The sequence below is a fragment of the Erithacus rubecula genome (assembly GCF_903797595.1).
Source record: "Erithacus rubecula genome assembly, chromosome: 9".
NCBI classification, from domain to species: Eukaryota; Metazoa; Chordata; class Aves; order Passeriformes; family Muscicapidae; genus Erithacus; species Erithacus rubecula.
The window spans coordinates 25785396-25808407 of NC_136660.1; the positions used below are offsets into that span (position 1 = coordinate 25785396).

Sequence of the window (23012 nt, forward strand, 5' to 3'; positions counted from 1 at the left end):
GCAGATTTCAGTTGTATCTTGGTGAAAGTTATTTTCACCTTTTTTTTTTTTTTCTTTTTTTTTCTTTTTTCACAGGATGTGACCAGCATTGGTTTGTAAAGGACTTGACCCTTTTATTTCCTTATTCCTCTGGTTTCCTACACTTGCCTTTTTAAGCTACATTGATTTTTCCCTTTCCCATTCCCTAAAAATTCCCTAGCAGCTCTCACCATCCCTTTTTGCTCTTCCTTTTAGCTCATAGTAGGTGTTCAAGCTCCACGTGCAGTCACAGCCCTCAGTCTGCCAGGTGTTCTGAAGACTCTTTCCATCTATTTTTTTATTTTTTTCCACTGTCTTGGGTCTCACACCTACTGGGACACCTAGATTTTTATTTTAGTTCTTAGGCCACAGCTGGTCCTCTGTATGCCTTTCTATGTGAAGATATAAAAAACATTTAGCTCAGTTGATTAGAGCGTGGTGCTCATGACACCAGGGATGTGGGTTTTGTCTCCCTGTGGGCCATTCACTAAAGAGGTAGACTTGATCCTGAGCTCCTGAGTTAAACTCTTTATATGTGTACTGTTAGGGGTATGAATTGATTCTGACTTTCTTTCATTTCTATCTCAAATGGAGTGTTTATGTTGATAGGCTGGGTTAATGCTTTTCACTTCTGTAATCTGAGTCTCTATCACATCACCCAAACGTTTTTCACTTTGTTAAGCATATTAGATGTAAGATTTTTTTTTTTTTGCCATACGTCATGGAGAGCAAAAGGAGAAATGTACCTTGAATGATTTTTGTTGACTTGCATGCTCTCTGTTGTGTCTCAGTAATTCAGGTTAAAGTATTGAAAAAAATTCAGTGCCAACAGCATTTCATCTTCCCTCTTCTTCTACCCTAAGAGAGGGCAATAAACCCATTTTGATGAAATGCTGTCAAGCTGTATCTTTATGTCCAAGAACAAGATTCCTTACTGAGGAATTTAATTAAAAGCTGAGTATTTCTGTATCTCTTGAATTCCTTTCCTTAAGTCACTATGCTTTGTGATAGGGCGTTAACTTTTGATTTCTGGTCTAAAATCTAAAATTTGTTGAACAGTCCTCAATCTGTTTTAATGTTCAATGTTTTTATTAAGTGTTTACCAGTGTTGCTTTTTAAAATAATGCCTGCATCTTTATTGTAACAATATTAAGTATGGCCATCCAAATTAAACTAAAGTGTTTGGTAGCCCTTAATTTTCTAGAGAGACATAGGCATTACTTTTAATTATTTTTCCTCCTCAGGATTAGGTAGTAAGATGTTTGTTTCTAACATTTAGCATGCTGTTGTCAAAGATATCAGCAGGTGCAAAAATGAAGTGCAGCACATGTTACTGCAAAACCCCCAAGTACTTCTTAGACTTCAGCAGATGTAGAGTGGGAAGAGTCAAGTAAATGAGAACTCAGTGGCATGAAATGGAATTTATGCCATATTTCAAATTTGACATCATTGGTTAAGGTATGAAGTGAAAACAAATGAAAACAGCAATCATGAAATTAAAACTGCTGCCCTGAAGTGTGTGAAGGTTCTTGAGTTACCTCAGTAAAGTTTTGTGAGGCTCTTTTTTTGTTTGTTTAAAGGGAGGGTTGTTTAAGTCTTCCTCAAGCTTTTCTTCCTCGTATTGCATTCTACACTTTTTCCATGAATAATAAAGATGCCATTGCCACAGACCATTAACTCTTGCTCAATTTTTTCTGATGTTTGCTTTCTTCTGCATGGTAATGGCACTGACATGGGTTATGTAGTGCTGGATACAGCCCATTTAGCTGTTGCCTCTGGTTGCCTGGACTGCACTCGATTGCTGATGTAAGAGAGGGGGCACACAGTGATGGAGTAGCTGATTGAACACCTGCTTTCCATTTCCATCTTCTTAGTTTCTAGAAAAATATCCCATTTTGGGTTAATTAATGCACCAATAACATATCAGTTCGTACGTTAACAATTTAAGAAAAACAGAATAATGATGTTTGAAGTTGAGTTTTTTTTCCTTATCTTTCACAATTGTTCTTTGATACATAGTGAGTATTGTGGCTACATGACTCTGAACTCTATACAGAGTCTGAATTTTATGATTTATTAAGTCAGCAGTTGTGATTATATGCTGACCTAATGAGTAGACACTCTACACGTCAGAACTTGCCCAGGATAATCCTGTAGGCCTGTGAGAAAATCCTTATGTCAAAGATACAATGCTGAAGCTTAAAAATAGACATCTGCTCCTCAAAAGGAATTTGCTACTCTTCCAAATTTGTTACTCACTGAGTCATACTCTAATATACAAATGCAGTGACCTCATCTTTACTGGAGAGAGTAGAAGCTGTTCAGATCATATGCATTAATTTCACCTCCATCAGATTCAAAAAATGTGAATACATACGCCTGTATTGATGCACACAGTTGGTTTTTTTCTTTTCTTCAAACCCAACAATCTTCTGTTCAGAACACAGTGTGTTTGACATAAAAATAGGTGAAACTACTGTTCAGGGAGTTGTGCCTAGCTCTGCTTTTAAATTAATTTATAAATGTCAGAAATGAAGCAGTTCTGTGTAAAGTGGCTCCAAACTCCAAGCAAATCCAAACTTTTTTAATGCTTAACAGATAAGCTTTTCATTTCAAACTTTTGTTTGCTGTAGGTCTGCTTGCATAGACTTTACTTATCATAAGTTGTCTTTTTTGTGATGACTAAAAATGTTTAAAAATAGCATTCTGGACTTTGGATTATCTAGGTTGTCAGCCAGATAATTTTGCTGTCACTCAACTGTTGATTTTGTGCCTAGGAATAATTAATGATATAAAACCAGTTCTTAATTTTTCAAAATTTAATTAAATTAATTTACTTAGTGGTGTTTTAAACTTCTGGACAACCTGAAACAAGTATAAGATGTGAGTGTTGTACTTGTGTTCCACAGCTTGAGCTGTCAGAATAAAATCAATCAATAAATAACATTTCTTTGGAGAATCTATTAAAGCTTTATCTGAGCTTTTCAAAAATTGTTGATCAGGTTTTAGATCTGACTGATGAAATTATGATCCAGTAATACCTTATTTTATATGTATAACTTTATGGTAGCAGTAGCTTTTTTTCAGCTTATCTCAAAATCCGTCTGATTCTATTAATCTCTGTGTGGAGGTCACTGGTGAGAGCTGTACATTAAAGTCCTTTATGTTTTGCTTTTCCTGCTGCTTTTAGGTGAGTTGTGTAACCTCATAACGCTGGATGTAGCGCACAATCAGCTTGAACATCTTCCAGAAGAGATTGGAAGCTGCACGCAGATCACCAACCTTGACTTGCAGCACAATGAGCTCCTGGACCTGCCAGAAACCATAGGTATGTGAAGAGGCTGGAGAAGGGAAAATAAATCACTATTTCAAAATGTTCAGTAAGGGGAACTAATTTAAGGATGAGTATTTGTTGGTGGCTCTAGAATGACTGGTGTTCAGCTCAACATAGCTTCACACTTGAGATTTAAAGCAAGGTATGCTTGTTGCCTTAAATGTTACCTTAAATATTTTAAGAATGAGAGTTACAATGAAAAAAAGTCTAAATCCGTTACTTCTAAATCTTAAGGTGTTCTGTGGTTATAAGCAAATGTCTACTGCTTGTCTGTTCATTCTGTAATGAAACTGAGCATATAAAGAAATGGAAGGCTCACTTATAGTTGAAGTGTAGTACTTTGGCAGATAATTTCAAGTTACAAGTTGCCTAAAGAAAAACAGAACTAAAATAATGTTTTAAATTATTCATATATATATGTATATATATAAAACATTCTTTGGTGGAACATCTAAAAAATCTCCCAAGTCCACAAAGTCATCATGCTCTTATGCAATAGAATACAGAAAGTTTGCATCTTACATTGGGAATAATAGACTAAGATGAGCACAGTCCTGGTTGGTTTCAGAATCTTATATGGGATAAAGCAACAAAATATGACTTTTCCTATCTCATTAAATCAATTTTAAACAGATGGCAGAAAATGATGGCTGCTGTGATTAAAAAAGACTAAAAACGAGGGCATCATGATTTTAAGCTCTGTCACCAGAACATACACAGAAGAATGGACATTGTCAGTTTAATGGGATTCAGTGTTGAGAACTTATTAATATACTTAATTGCTTAGTAAAGTGGGTAACCATTTAGTGACACTTCAGCTTTTCTTCTAGTAGTAAATTGTCGAGGATGAAGTTACTGTGGTTTTTGGTTGAGAAAGTTTGACCTGAGCAGAGTTTACACTGATGATGTATCCACTGGAACTAAGCTTCCTTCCTGGATTGGTGATAATTTTAATGGGATCTGGAGATCCCATTCCATCTGGAGTTTGCATCTAACTTACACCATTCATAAGTACAGCCTTTATTTTTGTTGCTATTTTGTAAATCTTGCTGAATGTTGTTTTACATAACACTTATGTGTAATGTATGTGTCACATTTAGGGAGTGAGTTCCCTGGATAAACTGTTAATTATGGGAAAAATTCTCTAAGCAAGTGTGGGATTTCCATATTCAAGGCTTATAGACTGATGCTGTTAATTCCTGTGCAGAGCAGCAGTTTGGTTTACTAAATTGTTTAGTGCCTGGTAGTCACTGAACTTGTCAAAAGACCAGAAAAATCTCACTTGTAATATGCTGCAAGACTGTACTGAGAGGGAAAGGTCTTGGGGTAGGAGAGGCACAAAGTTATTAGGCAGTTAAGTCAGTTGTGATAGATAGGAAATTGCTCACTCTGCACTAAAGATAGTTTGGGCTCACCTATTTCTTCAGAAAGTTCTGTAAGCTTAGGTGGTTTCTTTTGAGTCAGGTTCATACCTGGTTGGACTGGATTTTCTATTTTCTTTGTTTTGTTTTTCCCTTGCGTTGCCTTTATAATGTTTAGAAGTTACTTGCTTTTAAATGTTGGTAGCTGTCTCTTTACATGCTTATCTGAGCTGAGTATCAATGTTTCAGAGCTCAAGAAACCACCAAAGGCAGCTGAATAATGGTAGGAGACAGCAGTGAGCCATAGTGTCATTAACCTTATTCTAATTCACTTTTTACTCCACTGGACAATCTCTCTTGTAAATAGTAAGTTAAAAAAGAAGCATTTAAATAAGAACTTAAAATCAGAAATTCATGTTTGTGTCTCAGTGGTTCTCAAACAGAATTTAATAGTGAAGGGAAGAACTTTAGGTTCCATCTTAAATGATAACGATCAGCCTACATTTATGCACGTTGCAGAAAAGGCAGCCCTAGCCAGTTCAGCAACATTGGCTTTATTTCTTAGTCATCACAGTTATGGTTCAACATATTAAAGCGAGTTGTGGCATGATTTTGAGATTGCAGCTTGCTTTGTGGTTGGGGTTGTTCAGCGAGAAGCTGTGAGCAGAGGAGAAGGCGGCGAGTCAATGGCGCGTGGCCGCCTGCGTGCGCGGCTGGGGCGGCCCCTGCAGCTCTCCTGCACTTTCTGTCTGCCCTGCTCCTGGGTGTCTGCCTGGTGTTTGCCACCACTGGCTGCTCTTGCAACATTTACCAGCTTCCAGGTGTCAGGACACTTGCTGTATGAGTGCTGTTGATGGTTCTCGGTTCACTCAGACTCTGGGTTTTACAGACCAGGGACAAAACACACCAAGCACATTTGCTTGTTATAAATATTTGATGTTCTGTGAGCCCATGAGCCTCCACTTATGGACCAGACTTTCCATTACTGCCAGGTCTGTCCCCTCCTCCCCCACTGGCACCCTTTTGATGGGAGACTCATTTTTTTTTACAAGGATGTTTTTGGCACACTGCTTGAAAAAACAAGCAGCCCCCTTTGCTTTCTGCTTCTCCCTCCCCTCAGAAAGGACCCCTTCCTTGCTCTCCATCAAAAAACCTTCTTAAAGTAGCTGCTGGACTATCTAAACAAGTTTTGGGTTCCCCACAGAAAGATTTCAGAATGTGCCAAATTTTAAAAAATGCTTGTTTGATAACTAACAGCATGTACTGAAATGTACTGGAGCTGGGAGAAAGGGACATGAGGGTGACATGCAGGGGAGTGGCAGGGAAGGGATTATGCATCAGCAGTGATTACAGAGGTGCAGAGCCAATATACTCTGTAAAAATACCAAGTTCTTCTCTCAGCTAATGCTGCAGAAGCATGCTTTTGTGGAGTAGCAAATGTCAATTTTAGATATTAGTTGTCAGGAAGTGACCTAATGCCTTGCTTTATAGATATTGGCTTAATACATTCATATCTGTATTTCTGTTGATTGAAAATTGTAAAGTACTTTTTATATTAGATCACTTCCTGTAAGAAAAATGAGCTTTGTGGAGTGGCTTAGCACATTCTGAGAGTCTCAAGCCCAGAATCAAAATCATGGTGGGATCGTAGCTGTTTAGTGTTTTCATTGCAGATTGCTCCCCCCTCCCATGTTGTGGTGGGGCTTTTTTTGTTCTTCTGGAGGGTGGTGGAATTGTTGTCGACTTTTATTTACAGAGTGTCTTATCTCTGTATACTTAGCTGGCATGCTAATGTATCCAAAAGCTATGTAGAAGAAGGTGAACAACATACCATTTATATTAAAATTATTAATTGAACTTTTGAGACTGAAAACAAATTTTGGGTGGAGTAAATAGTTTCTTATGATTACAAGATAACTTAGATAATTTTGTCCTGTAAATACCATGTTGTGAGTGTTCCCTCTTTGAACTTTTCATTTTAGCACTCTGTACAAATATGTTCAAAATTTCACATGTAAAAGTACAGAGAAACTTAACTTGAGAAAGAAATGTAACAGAAACAGAGTTAGAACTTTTAAAAATACCAGATTCTTCATCTGCTTTGTAATTTTCTAGTTTCATGTGCTTATGTGTGCAGTTTGATTGTAGTCAAATGTGCCGTATTCATGGACATCTAAGGCAACAGAAATTTTAATAAGAAAAAGAGAAGTCAGTGATAATTGTTCCAAAATTATACTTCAAAAACAGAAAAAATTATGTCAATGGCCACACTTTCCAGTGTCTGACATAGCACTGTTCCTAAGAGATGGCTAGCAAAATGGGAGGTGAATTTACAACTCTGCACTACCCTCCTGCCCTTCACTGTGGCACTATAGCTCAGAAGCTGAAATCACAGTTTTCATTAAATTAAGTAGTATTTATTTTTTTGTTTTACTGGTTGAAATTGTGCTCCAAATAATGCTTCTAACCTGTTTAATCCCAGTGCACTTCTGAAAGCACAATAGTGCTCTTTAAACCTACAGATGATAAAACATGAAGCACTGACCAGAACCAGACATATTGGCATTGGTACAACTCAGGTTATGCAAAATTGTGGTCAAGAGCTTTAAGTCCCTAGAAGTAAAGATATTTCTGAAGAAATGTGAAACTATTTTAAAAGGGTATGTTGAATTTGGCAGGTTTAGCAAAAGCAGGAGTCTTTTTCTGAAACGTCTGAGCACCTGCAGCTCCCTCAGTGATCAGGGGCAACGTTCAGATGCAACTGATGGGTTTGATGTTATTAATTACTCACTGTTCTGAAGGAGCAAAGTTACAGGCATCTATTCATTCTATATTCATGTTCTCAGCATTTAAGCAGAACCTTGTGCTTTGGTCAGTGAGCATTCTGTGCTTTGTGGCATCAAGCCTGTTTCCATAGGCTTACTTTGGGAGAGCTGATCAACATTCTGTGTTTTGTCCAAGGTTTTTTTCTTGGACTATGCTGTTAATTAAACTTCTTTAATTGGATTCTGCTACTATTGGGCAATTGCAATAAATTCAGTCTTTTCTTTATCTGATTGAAAGTAGTGGCTCCTACTCTTATACCCTAATTTCTGTATTACTTTAAGCCCTGTCTAGTTGTCGTGGTGTTCTTATAAAGGAAAACTTCTGGTTCTTGTTGCCTTCAATTCTAGACTTAGTAAGTGTAAAGTAGCAAAATTGACTGGAAAATGTCAAGTGGAGGGTGAATGGGAAATGACTTGCTCATTTTGTCCTCCAAGTTCAGAAGGGCAGGGATGAGACTGTGAGGTGTTGCCTGTCACTAGTGAAGATCAGACAGAACTGCCTGTGATGGGCAGAGGACATTTGGGTCTCAGTGTTTGCACAGGTTGAGGTAAATGCTAAAAGCTCACAGTGTAGCATGGCAGTTGTGCAGAAGAAAATCATTAGAGTTGCTTCTACATTTGGGAAGTCACTGTTGAACCTTCCCTCACTCTTCAGAAAGTTTCAGGGTGTCCTTTCCCCTTTCTGTAGGTTCATCTCCCAGTATCTGCTGTTGGACAGCATTCAGCTGCAGGGAAGATGCAAAGTGGAATCCTGGTCTCCATAAAATAATTCTCACATTGCTTAATTAGCTAAAATTGTAAAGATATATTTGTGTGTTGTGCATTTTATATGTTTGCTTTATATAGTAGGGCAGACTTAAAAAATTAAACACATCTTTCATTTAGGAAAGGTTAATGTTTTTATTGCATTGCCACTTAGGTATAAACTGTTCATACAATATGATTTACATTTATATAAATCTTTAATTTCACAGAAATGCTTTAAATAGTCATTTGTAAAGGAAAAAGAAAAGACTACCAATGAAAAATTAAATTAAATAAATCTCAGTTACTTTTTCTTACTGTATGCAGCATGATTTGAGTAAAATGCAATGCTTTCATTGATAGCTCAAAATAAGGTCCAGCTGTTGGTTTTGTCTCTTTTGCAATGTGAAGTGGTTTTGTATTTTTGTATCATTTTCAGCTAATTATAATTTCCATTTTATGTTTTAATTAATACATTTTCAATGCAAAACCCAATATAGTTAAATACATATATACTGTTTCATTAAAAGTTAGGATAGCTTCTAGTGGCTAAGTAATTCTGAGTTTGCTGATTCAATCTATTTATGAAAATACCTTTTTTTTTTTTTGTATTTTGGTTGGCTATTCATCCTGGTTAAGACTAGAGTGGGGACAGTTTCTTTTAGTGAATGCATGTACCATGATACAGTAATTAGATGTGGAGACCAATGTGTACAGATATATTATAACTGCAGCTCAGCATTTTTGGAATGATTAGTATACTGCAGAAAGCAAAAGCCTATAATCTCATTTTCTTTCTGTGAGAAGCAGGCACAAGGGAAGAGTGATTCAAAGGAACACATGAGAATTGAGATGAGCAGGTCTGTGAGTTACATGCATTTTGATGAATGCATATTAAATGAGTTTTAAGTTGAATTTTCATTGCTCAGACAGTTTCAGAAACATGTCACTAAGAGTTTGTGCTCTCTATTCTTATGCAGGTGTGTGTAGTGCATGTTGGGTACCTGAGCCTCTGTTGCTCAGCTTTTCAAGTATCTTGCATATGCATCTTTCACATAGTCAGCAAAATACATCTGGAATCAGACCTGGAAAATAACTGCTGATATGGTCACAGTTCAGCGTTTCAATATTGATACAATGAGGGAAGACCCGTCTTTGGATGATAGTTGGACTGAAAGTAGAAAGAACTTTGTTCTACTCAGATGGCATTTAAACTCATAGGGGTGGTAGAGACTAATTTTAAGTTAAGGTTAAGTAGCTTTCTAATAGATAACATCTTCATCAGAACTCCTAGACTTTGCAGAAGGAGGATAATGCACTTTGGTTTGAGCAAGGCAAAAAATGATGGACCCTGCTGACTTTGGTGATTTGTGAATTTGTTTCTGCTTCCTACACTGGCCTGCCTGGTATATCAGGAGGTGTTTGTGGCTGAAAAGAAAAACTAAAATACACTAAAAATCACTTTACTGTTAAATCAGTGATATTAACTTGAATTTTGTATTGTTTTTAACTATACTTTTGTATTTGGAACAGAATAATTACATTACATGCTTTGGCTTTGTTAGTTGTTGTCAATGATCAGGAGGAATTCTCTTCTCTTCTGTAGTTCTGTTGAGAGTGGTTGCCCTCCCACCACCATCACCTTTCTGTCCCCATTCCTGATTTTTCTAGGGCATCAGCCTTTAGCCAGAGCATATTAAACATTAGGGGTGTAGGAATTGTAGAAGGGATTTGTTGTCTCTCAGATGATGATCTGGGACACAAGTTTTTAAATTCATACAAACCTACAGGCTCCAATTTAGGAAGAAGGTGCCCCCAGACTAGATGAATAATGACTATGGGATTTTGTTCTTGTTTCCTCTGCAGCAAGATCACTGAGACCTCTTTTGGGGGGTGTCTTGTTGGACCAGTCACTTTGTGCTGATGCTCTCTGCTTGTGGAGTACAACTGAAGGTTAAAAGACTTTATCTGAAGCCTTTCATTTTGCTGTACAGCTATCAGGGGAACCAGTTTGCTTTCTGATAAGAGATTAGATTAACCAACAGCTCCTTTCACCTAAAAATCTGTTGAACACTTAAAAGTTGTCAGAGTTTGGCTGACATCTGAAAAACTAGTATATAGTAAATACAAAGTGTGGTACAGGCATCTTCTGACTCAGGGCTATTTTAGACCAGGAGCTGCTGTTTAAATACCTGAAAGCAGTGTTTAATCTCTGTCCACAGCTGCCCATCCCTAGAATGTCTACTATCTCTCATACAATTTGAAATTTATTTAATATTATCATCTTTGTTATTCTCACTTCAAGGTTAACACCATGTGATGTATTAAATTTAATTCATGTATGGTTTTTTTTAAGGTGACACCAAGTTTAATTTTTTTTTTTAAAGTATTATTAATTTTGGATATACCTCTTTCTTTCAGGCAGTTAAAAATGACACCTGGTATATTTTGTATGCATACCAGCAATTTTTCTTTGCAAGAAAATCCCTCAGTGAATTAAGCACATGGCACTCTAAAGTAATGTGACCATGTAGAACATGTTCTTTAGAAGGTGACTGCTCATTGTGTGCCAAGTTGAGTGAAATCAAAATCTAAAAATATTTATACAAGTTAGACCATCTGAAATGCTTAATAGTGCCATGTTGTTTCTGACAAGTTCCTGCAATTTTCTATTGTGTGCTGAAGCTCACGTATATTGTTGATTATGATCTTATGGGGTTTTGATGTGCACAGCTCTTATAAGTCAAATTGGTGTTTTGAACATTATCTGTAGAAGTTTTCTCTAGTGAACAGATTTTTAAATTGATCTGATGCTTTTGGTTTTATTTAAAAGAAAGCAACTGGTCCTGATAGCAAATCAGCTCAGTGAATGAAGTTCCACACTAATAATGACTCTTCATCTAAAGATGGGGAATTTGCAGGATTACTTTAACTAAGGGAAGGGAAGGAAGAGAGCATTTATCACTCCCTTTGAAAAGCACTGGTAGGATTTTGAATTAGGAACTTGTATTTCTTTATATTATTCAGTTTACGAGGTTTTTTTTCCTCTTGATTTTGAAATACTTAAAAAAGAAATGCGGAGACCATTTCAGGTGGTCTTTCTAAAAAATAGTTTTGTTAGTATAGTTTCCTGCTTTTCTGTCTTCTCTTTGTTTTGGGTTTGGCAAACACCTGCTTTTCCTTTGATTAATATTTTTAAAGTACCTTTAATAAATAATTGATTTAAACCATCTATTTCACATCCTGAGACAAGGTGTCTGTGAAACCTGATTCCCAGGAGTGACTGTTTCTGACAAAAGTTGAACTACACCAACTTTTCAGTGACTTGCTTAGGCCTAGTGTGAGTTTAGGGTTTAGGCTTTGGGATCTTATTTTTAGAAGTGCTGATGAATAAGGCAGTTGAGTTTACAAGGGTGTTTTTTAATGGGCTCTCTAAGAAAACAAGTTGAAGAGGTTTTGCCTGTTGCTTTTCCTGCTGGTATCTGCCTTTTGCTTGTGGTTATCAAACTGTCACGTACATGAACATCTAGTGCAGCATTTTCTGAGTCATTACCTGCGAGGGCTGTTTCAGAGGAGCTGCCCAGGTTCAGCTTCAGTGACAAGAGTACAGCTGCAAATGGTCCTGATGACAGTCTGAGCAGATCATGATCAGGTGTTGCCTTCCTTGCCTTATTCCTTAGACCTACCCTGACAGCCCATCAGCACACACCTAGTGCTGTTCCATCTGGGAAAGCAGTAGCTGAGCTGGAAATGATTGAGATGACTGTAAGCATTGTAAAGCAACTCCAAACACGAGTATCAGCTAGGTAACCCTGAGCTCAGGGAGCTGTAAGTGGGATGGTGTGATGGTTGAGTGCACTAGGTGTGGTCCTGAGCAACATGAAACAGTTTCTGCGGTAAAACAGTTTGTCACTTAGTTTTTGTGTTAGCCAGCTGGCCCCTGGACCGTGGAGGCAAATGTTAATGTTGTACTGGTGCATTCCTGTTAAAAAGAAAAGTTAACTTGTACACACTGGGCAGAGGGAAGAACTGTAAAGGGCATCCTATTTTGTGAAGGTGGGACTAAGATCTGGCTTGTCCAGCATGTGAAGATAAAAGCTAATGAGGGTTTCATACTGTGATGCATTCACATTGAGGTGTGAGAGGATGAAAAGGTATTTGAGCCTTGTTGACAGAAGATTGGGTGGCTGTAAGTTGGCTGCAAATAAATTCTGTCTTGAAATAAGAAGGTAGCTCATGTTGCCTGCATCAGCTGGGCCCAGGACAGTCCTTCCAGGAGCAGTGGGAGAGGTGCTACTGATCCAGCTCCAGCTTGAGTCTTGCTGGTTTTGTCCTCAGGAGTAATTGTATTTAGTGCTGTGATGTGTGAAACAATCATAAGGAATGTGGTGCACACAGGATGTGTCTTCTGTTATGCCTTGTGTGCCTTTCCCATGGAGAAGAAAGATAACTAGTAAAGAAACAGTGATAAAGTTCTATTAAGAAATGCTACTTATGATAAGGAGAAATTACTGGGAGCTGCTATTTATGCCTCCTTTCTGATAATGTCATGAGGATCGCCAACGTGTGTCATTCTCTTCTTTATGGTACATTTTGACTTCTCTCTAGTGGCTGCCTTGTTTCATTTTTCTGAAATGCCACATTGCTGGTAGGAAGAGAGCCATATACATACAGCCTGTGCTCACAATCTGGAACTGGCACAGCAATGTTGTATTGCTAAGCAACAGTTGGCATCATGCTGTCTACTTCTCTGGCCGTCCTTTTCGCCTGAAAAATCCAGATCAGCATCCAGGGCGTGTTTTAGCTAGTGAAAAGAATATTCGGTTTATATCTTATTTGGTGTAAAGTTTGTTGTTCATCCTTTAGTAAAATATTAAATAAAAATTCAGAGAATTTTTGGAGAAAAAATTCAGAGAATATAGTCAGGATATGCTTTGTTCATCCCTGGGATGGCAGATCCTAGTCATCTTGGAGCCTTGCAGTAGAATGTTTTTTGTGTGAAGTGAGGCCAATTTTTTATTCAGCTTGCAATGCCTGATCTCATGCATACAGCATGAAATAGCTAAGTTAGGTACAAATCTGTGCCTTTATACTTGTGGACTGTAGGATCAGAATAGGTCCTAATTATTCTCTTTAGTGTATTATATACATTGCAGGATTTAAAAAGAAAAGATGAAAATTTGTGCACTGGAGTGCAATATTGATAACCTTGGATTTTAAATGCCTTTTTCTGATTAAGTGAAGACTTTCTTTGCTGCTTCTATAACAATTAATTTTACTTGCTTAGAATCCAACACTTTAAAAAATAGAACTCAAAATCCCAATTGAAGATACTACTCGTTAAGCAATGGTGTGTAGCTGCCTGTTTTGACTTTCCTTTCGTTGTTGATGGTACTAAATAAAATTTGTTGCCAAGCCTGTTAGATAATTATCAGATATGCAGTGGAAACTCATCCTCTTTTTTTCTTGATTTGTAGATGTAAATAATATTTGTTCCATATTAAGGTGTTTGTGGGTTTTGGATTTTTTTCAGTTGCAGTTTTATGGAGGAGCTAAGTTTTTTTGTTTTCTGCTCTTTTTTGGTGCTTTTTTTTTTTTGTTTTACTTTCACTGCTCTTGTGACTTCTCTGCTTTATAAACTACAGTGAATCATACAACATTTTTTCCAGTTTCAGTTTTTTATTATCTACATTCCCAACTATTTGGTGATATAGGGGCATTTTTGCTGTATGCTTTGACCAGGTTCGGGAAAGAGATATTTTGCTGCTTGCTTTGTTGAAAGTTTTTCTCTGTCTGGCAGAAATACTCTACATTTACTTCTTCATTTACTGTGCTTCAGTAACCTTTGTATAAGTGCACATGCATGGACACTAATACAGCCTTCACTTAATGAGCAGTTACATTGTACATATTAAGACCCCTTCATATTTTAAAATTACTTCTGGTTATTCATTCTACCATCTGTTAAATCCTGTGTTTCCTTTCTAATGTGTCTGTCTGGTATTTCAGTTTGCAGAACAAAGGTGTTGTGCCATGGGTGGTTGTAAAAGTGAGTGTAAAACAGCAAATGTTTTGCAAGGAGCTGGTTGTGTCAACCTGTTCACAAGCTGCCCTGGTGTGATATGTCCACACCTGCACTGACACCTTTCTGACTGTAGGGATGAGCCAGAGGTCAAGTTTTTGTACAGTTTGACTGTTGACTTTTCAGTGGAGTTCAAGGCTTTGTTACCTGCAGGAGAGGCTAAATGCTCCAGCACCCTGTGGTTCAACACCATCCTTGAGCAGTTGGTTTTGGTATTTAGTAATTATTAGATGGTAAACATTGGAGCTAAAGGGAGCTTTGGATGGGAAATTTTCAAGTTGCAAGTTTCTCAAGACTTTTTTCCCCCTAACAGAAAGATGTATCAACTGGGACACTCAGACTAGCAATATTCAGGAATATTTTTACATGCATTACTGTCCAGAGTTTTGTAAACTTCCTGCAGACTTTCCCTTCAGTATCACTCAAAAACTTGGAAATTTTGGGGTTTTCCTATCATCTATTAAAGGCTTTCTTGCTGTTGGAGGATGGTAAAGCTGTGGGTTTTTTTTTTTTTCCCTGCAGAGGAAATTGTTTTGCCAGGACTTGAGTTGTATGATGCATGCCTAGGTTCTGGAAATATGAGTCATGGCATTGAATGATACTGTCTGTAATTTTAAAAAGTCATTTTGGGGACATCTGGAAGATGATAATACTTTTTGTTGATAGTAGGATCAGGATAGAAGAACTTTTACAGTAGGACATAAGCCTTGCTTGCTTATATTATGCAGAACTTCAGAATAATATTTAATATGCACAATCTACTTATGCATGGTTGACTTCAGCATTGGAAATCTGTGTATATCCTGTTTTGGGATGATAGCTGCATTTCACTTTTTGGAATTCTGAAGTGTAGAGGGAGAGACAACAGCAGAATTAGAAGTCACACCTTGTTCTGTACATTTATGTGATTCTCCCAGTATATTAACACATGTTTTCTACCCATAGGAAATCTGTCCAGTCTAAGTCGTCTTGGCCTGAGGTACAATAGGCTGTCAGCAATTCCCAAGTCTTTAGCAAAATGCAGTGAACTTGATGAGCTGAACTTGGAGAACAACAACATTTCTACTTTACCAGAGGTGAGGAGCAGAGGGAATGAACTGGGGAGGGGGTGCTGCTGGAGGGCATCAGTGTTTTATAAATGGAGTGGAACACAGGGAATTATTTCATCTTGCACCTTAACTCTGAGAACTACCCTTTGTTTTAACCTAAAAGTAATGTGAATTATGTCAATTGTGTAAATATTAGGTATATTTCATCAGTACAGAAGGACTAATGTCATACAATTTGAATCAAAACTGGGAGCAACACATGTGGTTGTATTTGCTGTCTTGTATCTTTAGAAAACCTTAACTAATGAGTTCAGATTCCCACCCTTCAAGCCAGATAAGTGTTTCTCAGTGTTTCTGCTTCATGAAGCATTAGTGCCTGGAATTAATTGCTCAGATGACAGAGAAAAATCTGATGTGATTGCTTCTTATTTTGGATATTTATTAAATTTCTTTAGAACCTTTTTAGATGAAGACTTCATAACACAACATAAAGTTTATCGTTTCTACTGGTTTAATGATGGTCAAACTGCTTTCCTAAGATGTCATCTTCATGACTCCAAGTTGTCTAAATTCCTAGTATAAAATGAGTTTAAAGGTTATCTAAAGATGTATATAGCAAACTATAAATAGAAGAGAAAAAAAATGCACTCAGAATTAGGCAGAGTATTTACAGTAACAAAGGGCAGTAAGTAACTAAATTTCCTCAGAAAAATTTCTAAGCTCAGCAATGATAGACTAAAACAGAATTTAATAAATGTTTGGGCAAGACTATAATTTAAGAAAATGCCTGAATGAAAGCCACCAGGCTGGTTTTAGGATGAGAGCTAAGCTAGCCCACCCCACCCAGACATGTTACAAAAGCAACAAGGGTGTAATTACAAAAAGCTAATGTGAAGGATGCTTGCTTGCTTTAAAACACGTTCAGTCATAATACAAACCTCTTGGCTGTGCTGCCTTCTTCAGGTGTATTTGCCAATGATATGTGAATACTTAAATTTGCAGAAGTGTATAGTTTATAGTGTAATCTGTTTAAAATAAAACATGCTCTGCTATAAGACAAAGAACTGTATTTGTAGAAGAAATTTCTAAATTTCAAAACACAGCTGAACTTGCTGACACAATGCCTAATAAATATTTTATCTTAAAAGGATGGGCTGGAGGAAGGCAGCACTGCCACAGCTCTCATAGATGTAAGAGCATTGTTCTCTTTGTACTGCCAAAGCTCTCTTGTTTCTCTTCAAATGCATTTAATTACTCCAGGCTATTAGAGTGAATTAGCTAACATATTTCAGATTTTTTTTTGGTATACAAGCAGACTTCAAAACCAGCTGCTTGAAAGGCCAAGATCCATCTGAAGCAATAAAGTGTGTTAGAGCTCAGGGACTGCCTAACCCTACAACTAATATCTGTTAATTAAAGTATAGGTAGAAACAATATTTCCTAACCAAAGATTATACTAATTAATGATTAGGTTCGATTAATACTGATTTGAAGATCCATTATTTTATATGTAGTGGGGAAAATGCTTCACTGATATTTGCTGAGATGCCCCCAGCATCTAAAGTTTTAGCTGGGGCATGTAGATAAGTCCCTGTTAGATCCTATTTTATTTACAATAGTGTTAATAAACTATTTATAAAAGTAACAAAGCTTTCCTGGTGAAACAGGAAAGCCGTGTTCTTAAAGCATTTACAGTGAATATGGAGCTCAAATCATAATACAGAAATACTGACATTAGGAATATGGTTGAAATCATTATCTTGTTACTGCTCATTCCTGATTGCAGATGTTGCATTATTTATGGTATGTAATGCCATGCATAAATCTCCAATTTCTGTAATACTTAAGCAAATAGGGCTGGATTCAAGTTGGTGTAGTAATAAGCAAAGGTGACACTTCAGCAGTAATTTAGATCTCATTCATCTCCACAGTTCCAGCAACGTGCTTAGCACATGACTAACAGATAAACTGAGATATGGGCTGCTGGAATTTCAGAATCTAATTAGATTGTCAAGAGAAATGGAACTCTGGATTCAATGGACAGCCATTGCTATCCAGTTTAACTACAGGCTTCTTGCTTTTCATTTTTTAAGTGGGGGGAAAATAGAGCATGAAGTACTTAGGAATATTGTAGAAAATGGGAAAAACAACTGAATTTTCAAACCATCCTATTCTTTTTCTCTGTCTGATTATCTGAAAATATTATGGTATAATTACAAGACAGTGGCAAGTTGTGATCACAATATGGATTTTTATGAAGTTACCAAAGATTAGTGCTGAAATTATCAAATGCCTCTATTGGGAGCCATTGTGTGGGGTTGATATTTCTTTGGGCCCTGTTTGGATGTGGGTGAGCTGCTGGAGCCAGAACAGCTGCTGGGGATGGGATGGACTCTGCCCCTGTGCTCCTGAAGCAATGTGTCATTAGAAAAATTGCTTTCAGAGGAGAAAAGAGTTACCAAACCTCCCAAACTTGTGCTTTTAAATGTGGTATGTTTGCTGTTTTTGTATCTGTCAGTATGCAGGGAGGAAGGGAGAAATAAGGTAGTGGCTGTTGATGGTGAGCAGAGATTGTTGCTGGTGGAAGTTTTATCAAATTTAACACTGGTTTGTGTGTTGCAACACTTCTTCAAGAGATGGACTTGAGGGGGGAAAAACATTTCTAATTAGACCCATAAGGGAAAAGAGATGCATTCACATAAATCAGTCCTAAGTTCTTGGGTGGTTTTCTTCTTTCTACAGGGTCTTTTATCCAGCCTTGTCAAACTGACTAGTTTAACATTGGCCAGGAACTGCTTCCAGTCCTATCCTGTGGGTGGCCCGTCCCAGTTCTCCACAATCTACTCTCTCAATATGGAGCACAACCGCATCAATAAAATCCCCTTTGGAATTTTCTCTAGAGCTAAAGTATTAAGTAAGCTGAACATGAAGGTGAGGCATAGAAACATGCTACTGTGTAAAATCAATGAGGAGCTCTGTTTGCTGCTCCATGAATTCTGGCAGACTTAATAATGTAAGGAATGAATTTATCATGCTGAAGTGGATGCCGCTGCTATCACATATATAAATCTGTATTAGTCTAAAACTGTGCTGTCAAGATGTTACTAATTTGTTTTAATGTTTGTTAGTTAAGATTTTGTCACATTTGCTGAGTTTGAACAATGGAAATAAGAAAGCTGGCTGCAAAGTTCTTGAATATCCACGTGGGACACAAGCGTGTAGATTAGCTTATTTCTCTCTCAGACACTGTTTCAGTTTACACTATAAACAGATTTATGTAAAATAATTTTTTTTTAAAATACAGTCTTTCAAAACTTAAGTCTAGAGACTTGGCAATAGTTGAAGAGCACAGCAAAAGAACTTTTAAGTGTGCTAATACTGTTAAAGTAGGGAAAAGAGATTATATATATCTATTAATAGATTGAGCAGTAGCTAAGCTCAACTGCTGTTTTAAAATACAGTTTTACACAAATGAATCCTCAATTTGCATTGAGTATAGTTTTTATTGCATATTCATTTGTAACTTTGCCTTTTCACCAAAACTTTGTATGACCCTTTTAAAAAAGATGGTCTGGTCTAAATAATGTATTTTAGAAACATTTTGAGCAGTAACATGTTCAGAGTAATTTCAGTGGCTTTTACTCTGAGCCATTAAAGTGTAAAGGAGTTTTTTTGATTCTTTTTTTTTTGTTGTTGTTTTTTCCCCTCAGAGGAGTTTGTGTGTGGGTTCTGGTGGGTTTTTTTAGTGATAGTGTTTATTCTCTTGGTTGGTTTGTTGGATTTTTTTTTCTAAACTCTGTATATTTTTAGGTTTCAAACATTTGCTCATAGCACCTTTGTAAGTTATGGTGAACTTTCAGTTCTTTTTTTTTTTAACCCACCGGCCATTGTATTCAGCAGAAATAGAACCAAAAATGTTTTAACCACTGTGTGAGTTCTTGAGAACTACGTGCTTCTAATTTTTCCACTTCAGTTCATATTAGTAACAGAGAGTCAATTCTGTAACTCTAGATTGCTACCACTAATACTTGGAATTTGAAAAAAAAAATTGGCCAATTACCAACATTTTGTTCTTCTGATTTTATTATTGACTATGTTGTTATGAAGTATTTCTGTTAGCAGTTTGTTTAATCTGTCAGATGCCTTCCCAACTTTTTGCATGGGCAGACCCTAAATGTTTGGTGTGTTAAATCACAGGACAATCAGCTGACGTCTCTCCCCTTGGACTTCGGGACTTGGACAAGTATGGTAGAACTGAACTTAGCAACTAACCAGCTCACAAAAATCCCTGAGGATGTGTCTGGGCTTGTTTCCCTTGAGGTGAGAAGAGTATAAATTAACAGCTAAGTGAATATTTGCAACATAGGGATTCTCTACTTCAGGTGTAAGTAGTATTACTTTTGGGTCAAATAAAGCTAAATAAATACATATATCTGTGCTGTTTAACCCCCTCTTGCAGCTGTTTGTGGCTGTTGTAAACAGCTTTTGAATGTTGTTCTTTAGGCTCTCGATGAGTGTGCACAAACCACTTTGTACAGGTGTATTTTTAGCCATGTAGAAAGAAAATTTTTCTCAACAGGAATTAGTGTTGTGAATGCAGTGTTGCTGAACTTGGTTCAATTCCTGGAGACCAGCATGGAAGCAGCAGGGATCATAAAAACATAATGAAGTATTCTACAGCCGGGGGTGGCTTGAGTGTAGCTCTGTGAATCTCCTAGGCAGCCAGGTGGGAGTTCTCAGCCTTTGAGGGGAAAGAACTTGTAGGTTAAAAGCTTGAACTAAACCTGCTCTGTCCCCTCATCCTGTTTCTCAGGGTACCATCAGCAGAGACAAATTATTGCCTTGGAGGGACAGAAAGATAGAGGTACTTGTTTGGGCAGTTGAGGGGACTTTGTAGGCCCTGTGAGTTGCTGGGAAAAATCTGTTAAAGAACTATAACAAATGGCTTATTTGAAATTGCAAATTTCCAATGTGACTTCTGTGAATATTTAATTATTCCTGTAGTGTGGGGCAAAAATAATGACAGAGTAATAGTTACTTAATAGCCCAGTTCCCTTTTAAGTTAAGGCTGTGGTTGATGTGATTGAGAAATTAGTAACCTCTAAAAACTGGGTTTGCTGGTGGTCTGTGGGCTGCTGAAGCTGGAGAGCTGCTTGGTCTGCTGACCTGTTACCACTGTGTTTCTCTGTAATTAAAAAATCAAGTACAAAGGGCCGTTTGGGCAGTGTTTGCACAAAAGTGAAGGTTCCCATAGCAGTGCTAAGTCAGCTGCATTGCACGTAGGTAATATTGTCTGTTCCTGCCTTTGTTTCTTGATACATGATTAAAACATGACTGTTCTCACAGCTCTGTGCATGTGAGGTGCATAAAGGATGGTCACTGAAATGCTGCTTGTGCTCAGGCACTGGCTTTTGATTTTCACTTTGATTCTCACCATGTCTTTATCTTGTTCCTGCCTGTGGTGTTTTCACATTACCTGAAGCCAGTGAGAGTTGGGATCATTGGTGGAAGACAGGCACTTGGAATCTGGCTGGTTGTGTGTGGCTGGCACAAGGGTCCATGCTGGCTGCTCTCACATCCTCATGTTTCAATGTGCCTTCTTAAAGAACTAGATAATAGCATTGTTTAAACAGTAATTAGTTACCTGACTACTCACGATGCTGTTATGAGACTTGATTACTTCCAAGAGCTGCAGAGTTTCTCTGGAGGAAAAATGGTGTATTAGTGTAACCCCTGTTAACTTGCCTGTGGAATTATGAATAACTGTTAACTGACCCTGCAAATAAGGGTACACATCTTGAACTTGGGGTATTTATAATTGAACTCAGAAAGGAGGAGAAAAACAAGAGGACAGCTCTGTAGTAGGCGTGGGTGTGTGATGGCAGCCTGTTTTGGAAAGCCAGGGCTCTGCTTAGGTGCTCCCATCTGTGTGTTTATTTGCTGCTGCTCCTAACCAAAGGGACATAGGGAGAAGAGGAAGTACTAAGCTTTTTAAGGAGAACTTGGCAACCAAAGCAAATAAGGTAAAACATGATTATAAGATGGCTATAAGGAAGCATTACAAAATGATAGGCAAATTCAGGAAGAAATTGTTTTTCTTTGGTCATTTGAAGAAATAAGGTTTCTATTGGTTTTGCTTTGCATTTATTATTTTATATATAATATTTGAAAGAAGTATACTCTAAATATATGCATTTGTATCATTAAAGATTTGAAAAAAATTGTTAAGTCACTGACTTGTTTTATTCTTTAAAATTTTCAGCTACTTCCTTAATGTAAGTGTAGGGTAATACTGGACTTGATTACTTGCAAATATTTTAAAAATAATGTATCTTAATCTGTTATTTACTTATTGTGTTGCTGAAATTCTGTGTTTGGTTGTTGTTTCTTTTTTGAGGTTCTTATCTTGTCAAACAATCTCCTAAAGAAACTTCCGCATGGAATTGGGAATCTACGGAAACTCCGAGAGTTGGATCTGGAGGAAAACAAACTGGAATCCTTGCCAAATGAAATAGCTTACCTCAAGGATCTGCAGGTGAAACAATAATTGGTTGAGATAAACATCTTATGTCCTTTATTTACACCATGCTGATTTAATTGCAGCTTGTTAGATGAATGGAAACCATTTGAGACTGGACATAGAAACAAAAGTTAAGAGTCTTGTGCAACTTCACCCACAATTAGTCCCCATTAACTGTTCCCTAGCTTTATTATTTGATACTGAACAAAAAATTTTTGAGGATTTTAACTGTTGTGCCATGAGTGCAGTACCACCCCAGGAATTATTTCAGTCATGCTCATGAAATCTTCTATGTTTAGGCATATGTTTTATTAGGCAACTTTTTGTTTTTCATTCAAGGATGCTTAATAGAGATTTGCAATGTTGCTGAATGGTTGAAATTTTTCTTGTTCAAATTCAGGAGAGTAGAACCCATTCATTTGTCAGCTACCTATCTTGTTACTTGCTGTGATTTCAAGGAAAAAATCATTAAGTTAATTTGTAAAAATGTGCTTTTCCCTTAGAAATTGGTTCTGACTAACAATCAGCTGACCACCCTTCCCAGAGGAATCGGTCACCTTACCAATCTGACGCACCTTGGGCTCGGAGAGAACCTTCTCACACACCTTCCTGAGGAAATTGGTAAGATCCTGTTGTCTGATGCAAAGCATATATCATAGCCAGCTCTTCTGCTCATCAGTAAAAGCCACAAAATTCGTTTGAAGCTTCCAAATATGTACAGCCTGATGTGAAGCATGTGTGACAGGAACAGTGCTGGAGTGTACAATGTTTATCTTGCTGAACTGCAGTGAAAGGATGCACTATTATCTTTCAGTCTGCTGCAGAAAGCTGCTGAATACACACCAAATTGTAATGGTGGCATTCCTTATCTCCTGATTCTCCCACAATTTTTGTGTTATCCATGACTCCACTTCATAAATCTATTCTTGGAGAGAAAGGAAGTGCACTAATCCTGCTCTAATGCCATGGTGTAGGCAAAACCCTTGTAAGGTGTAGACTGCTAGAGCAAATGTTTCTCCTGGTAGTCTTTCTGCACACACTTTCTTTATAGGCCCTCATAACTGTTTTTCACCTTGATG

At 37.3% G+C, this 23012-nt stretch overlaps 1 protein-coding gene across 2 annotated transcripts in view; it reads left to right on the forward strand.

Annotated features, from left to right (window-relative positions):
- SHOC2 (SHOC2 leucine rich repeat scaffold protein) overlaps positions 1-23012 on the forward strand; it is a 61668-nt gene that overhangs the window by 34492 nt on the left and 4164 nt on the right. For both annotated transcript variants that reach the window (XM_079313233.1, XM_079313234.1), the window contains 6 exons: positions 3209-3346; positions 15310-15440; positions 18156-18344; positions 19611-19733; positions 21811-21948; positions 22437-22554. In XM_079313233.1, coding sequence (XP_079169359.1) covers positions 3209-3346; positions 15310-15440; positions 18156-18344; positions 19611-19733; positions 21811-21948; positions 22437-22554 — 837 coding nt within the window. The remainder of the gene's footprint in view (positions 1-3208; positions 3347-15309; positions 15441-18155; positions 18345-19610; positions 19734-21810; positions 21949-22436; positions 22555-23012) is intronic.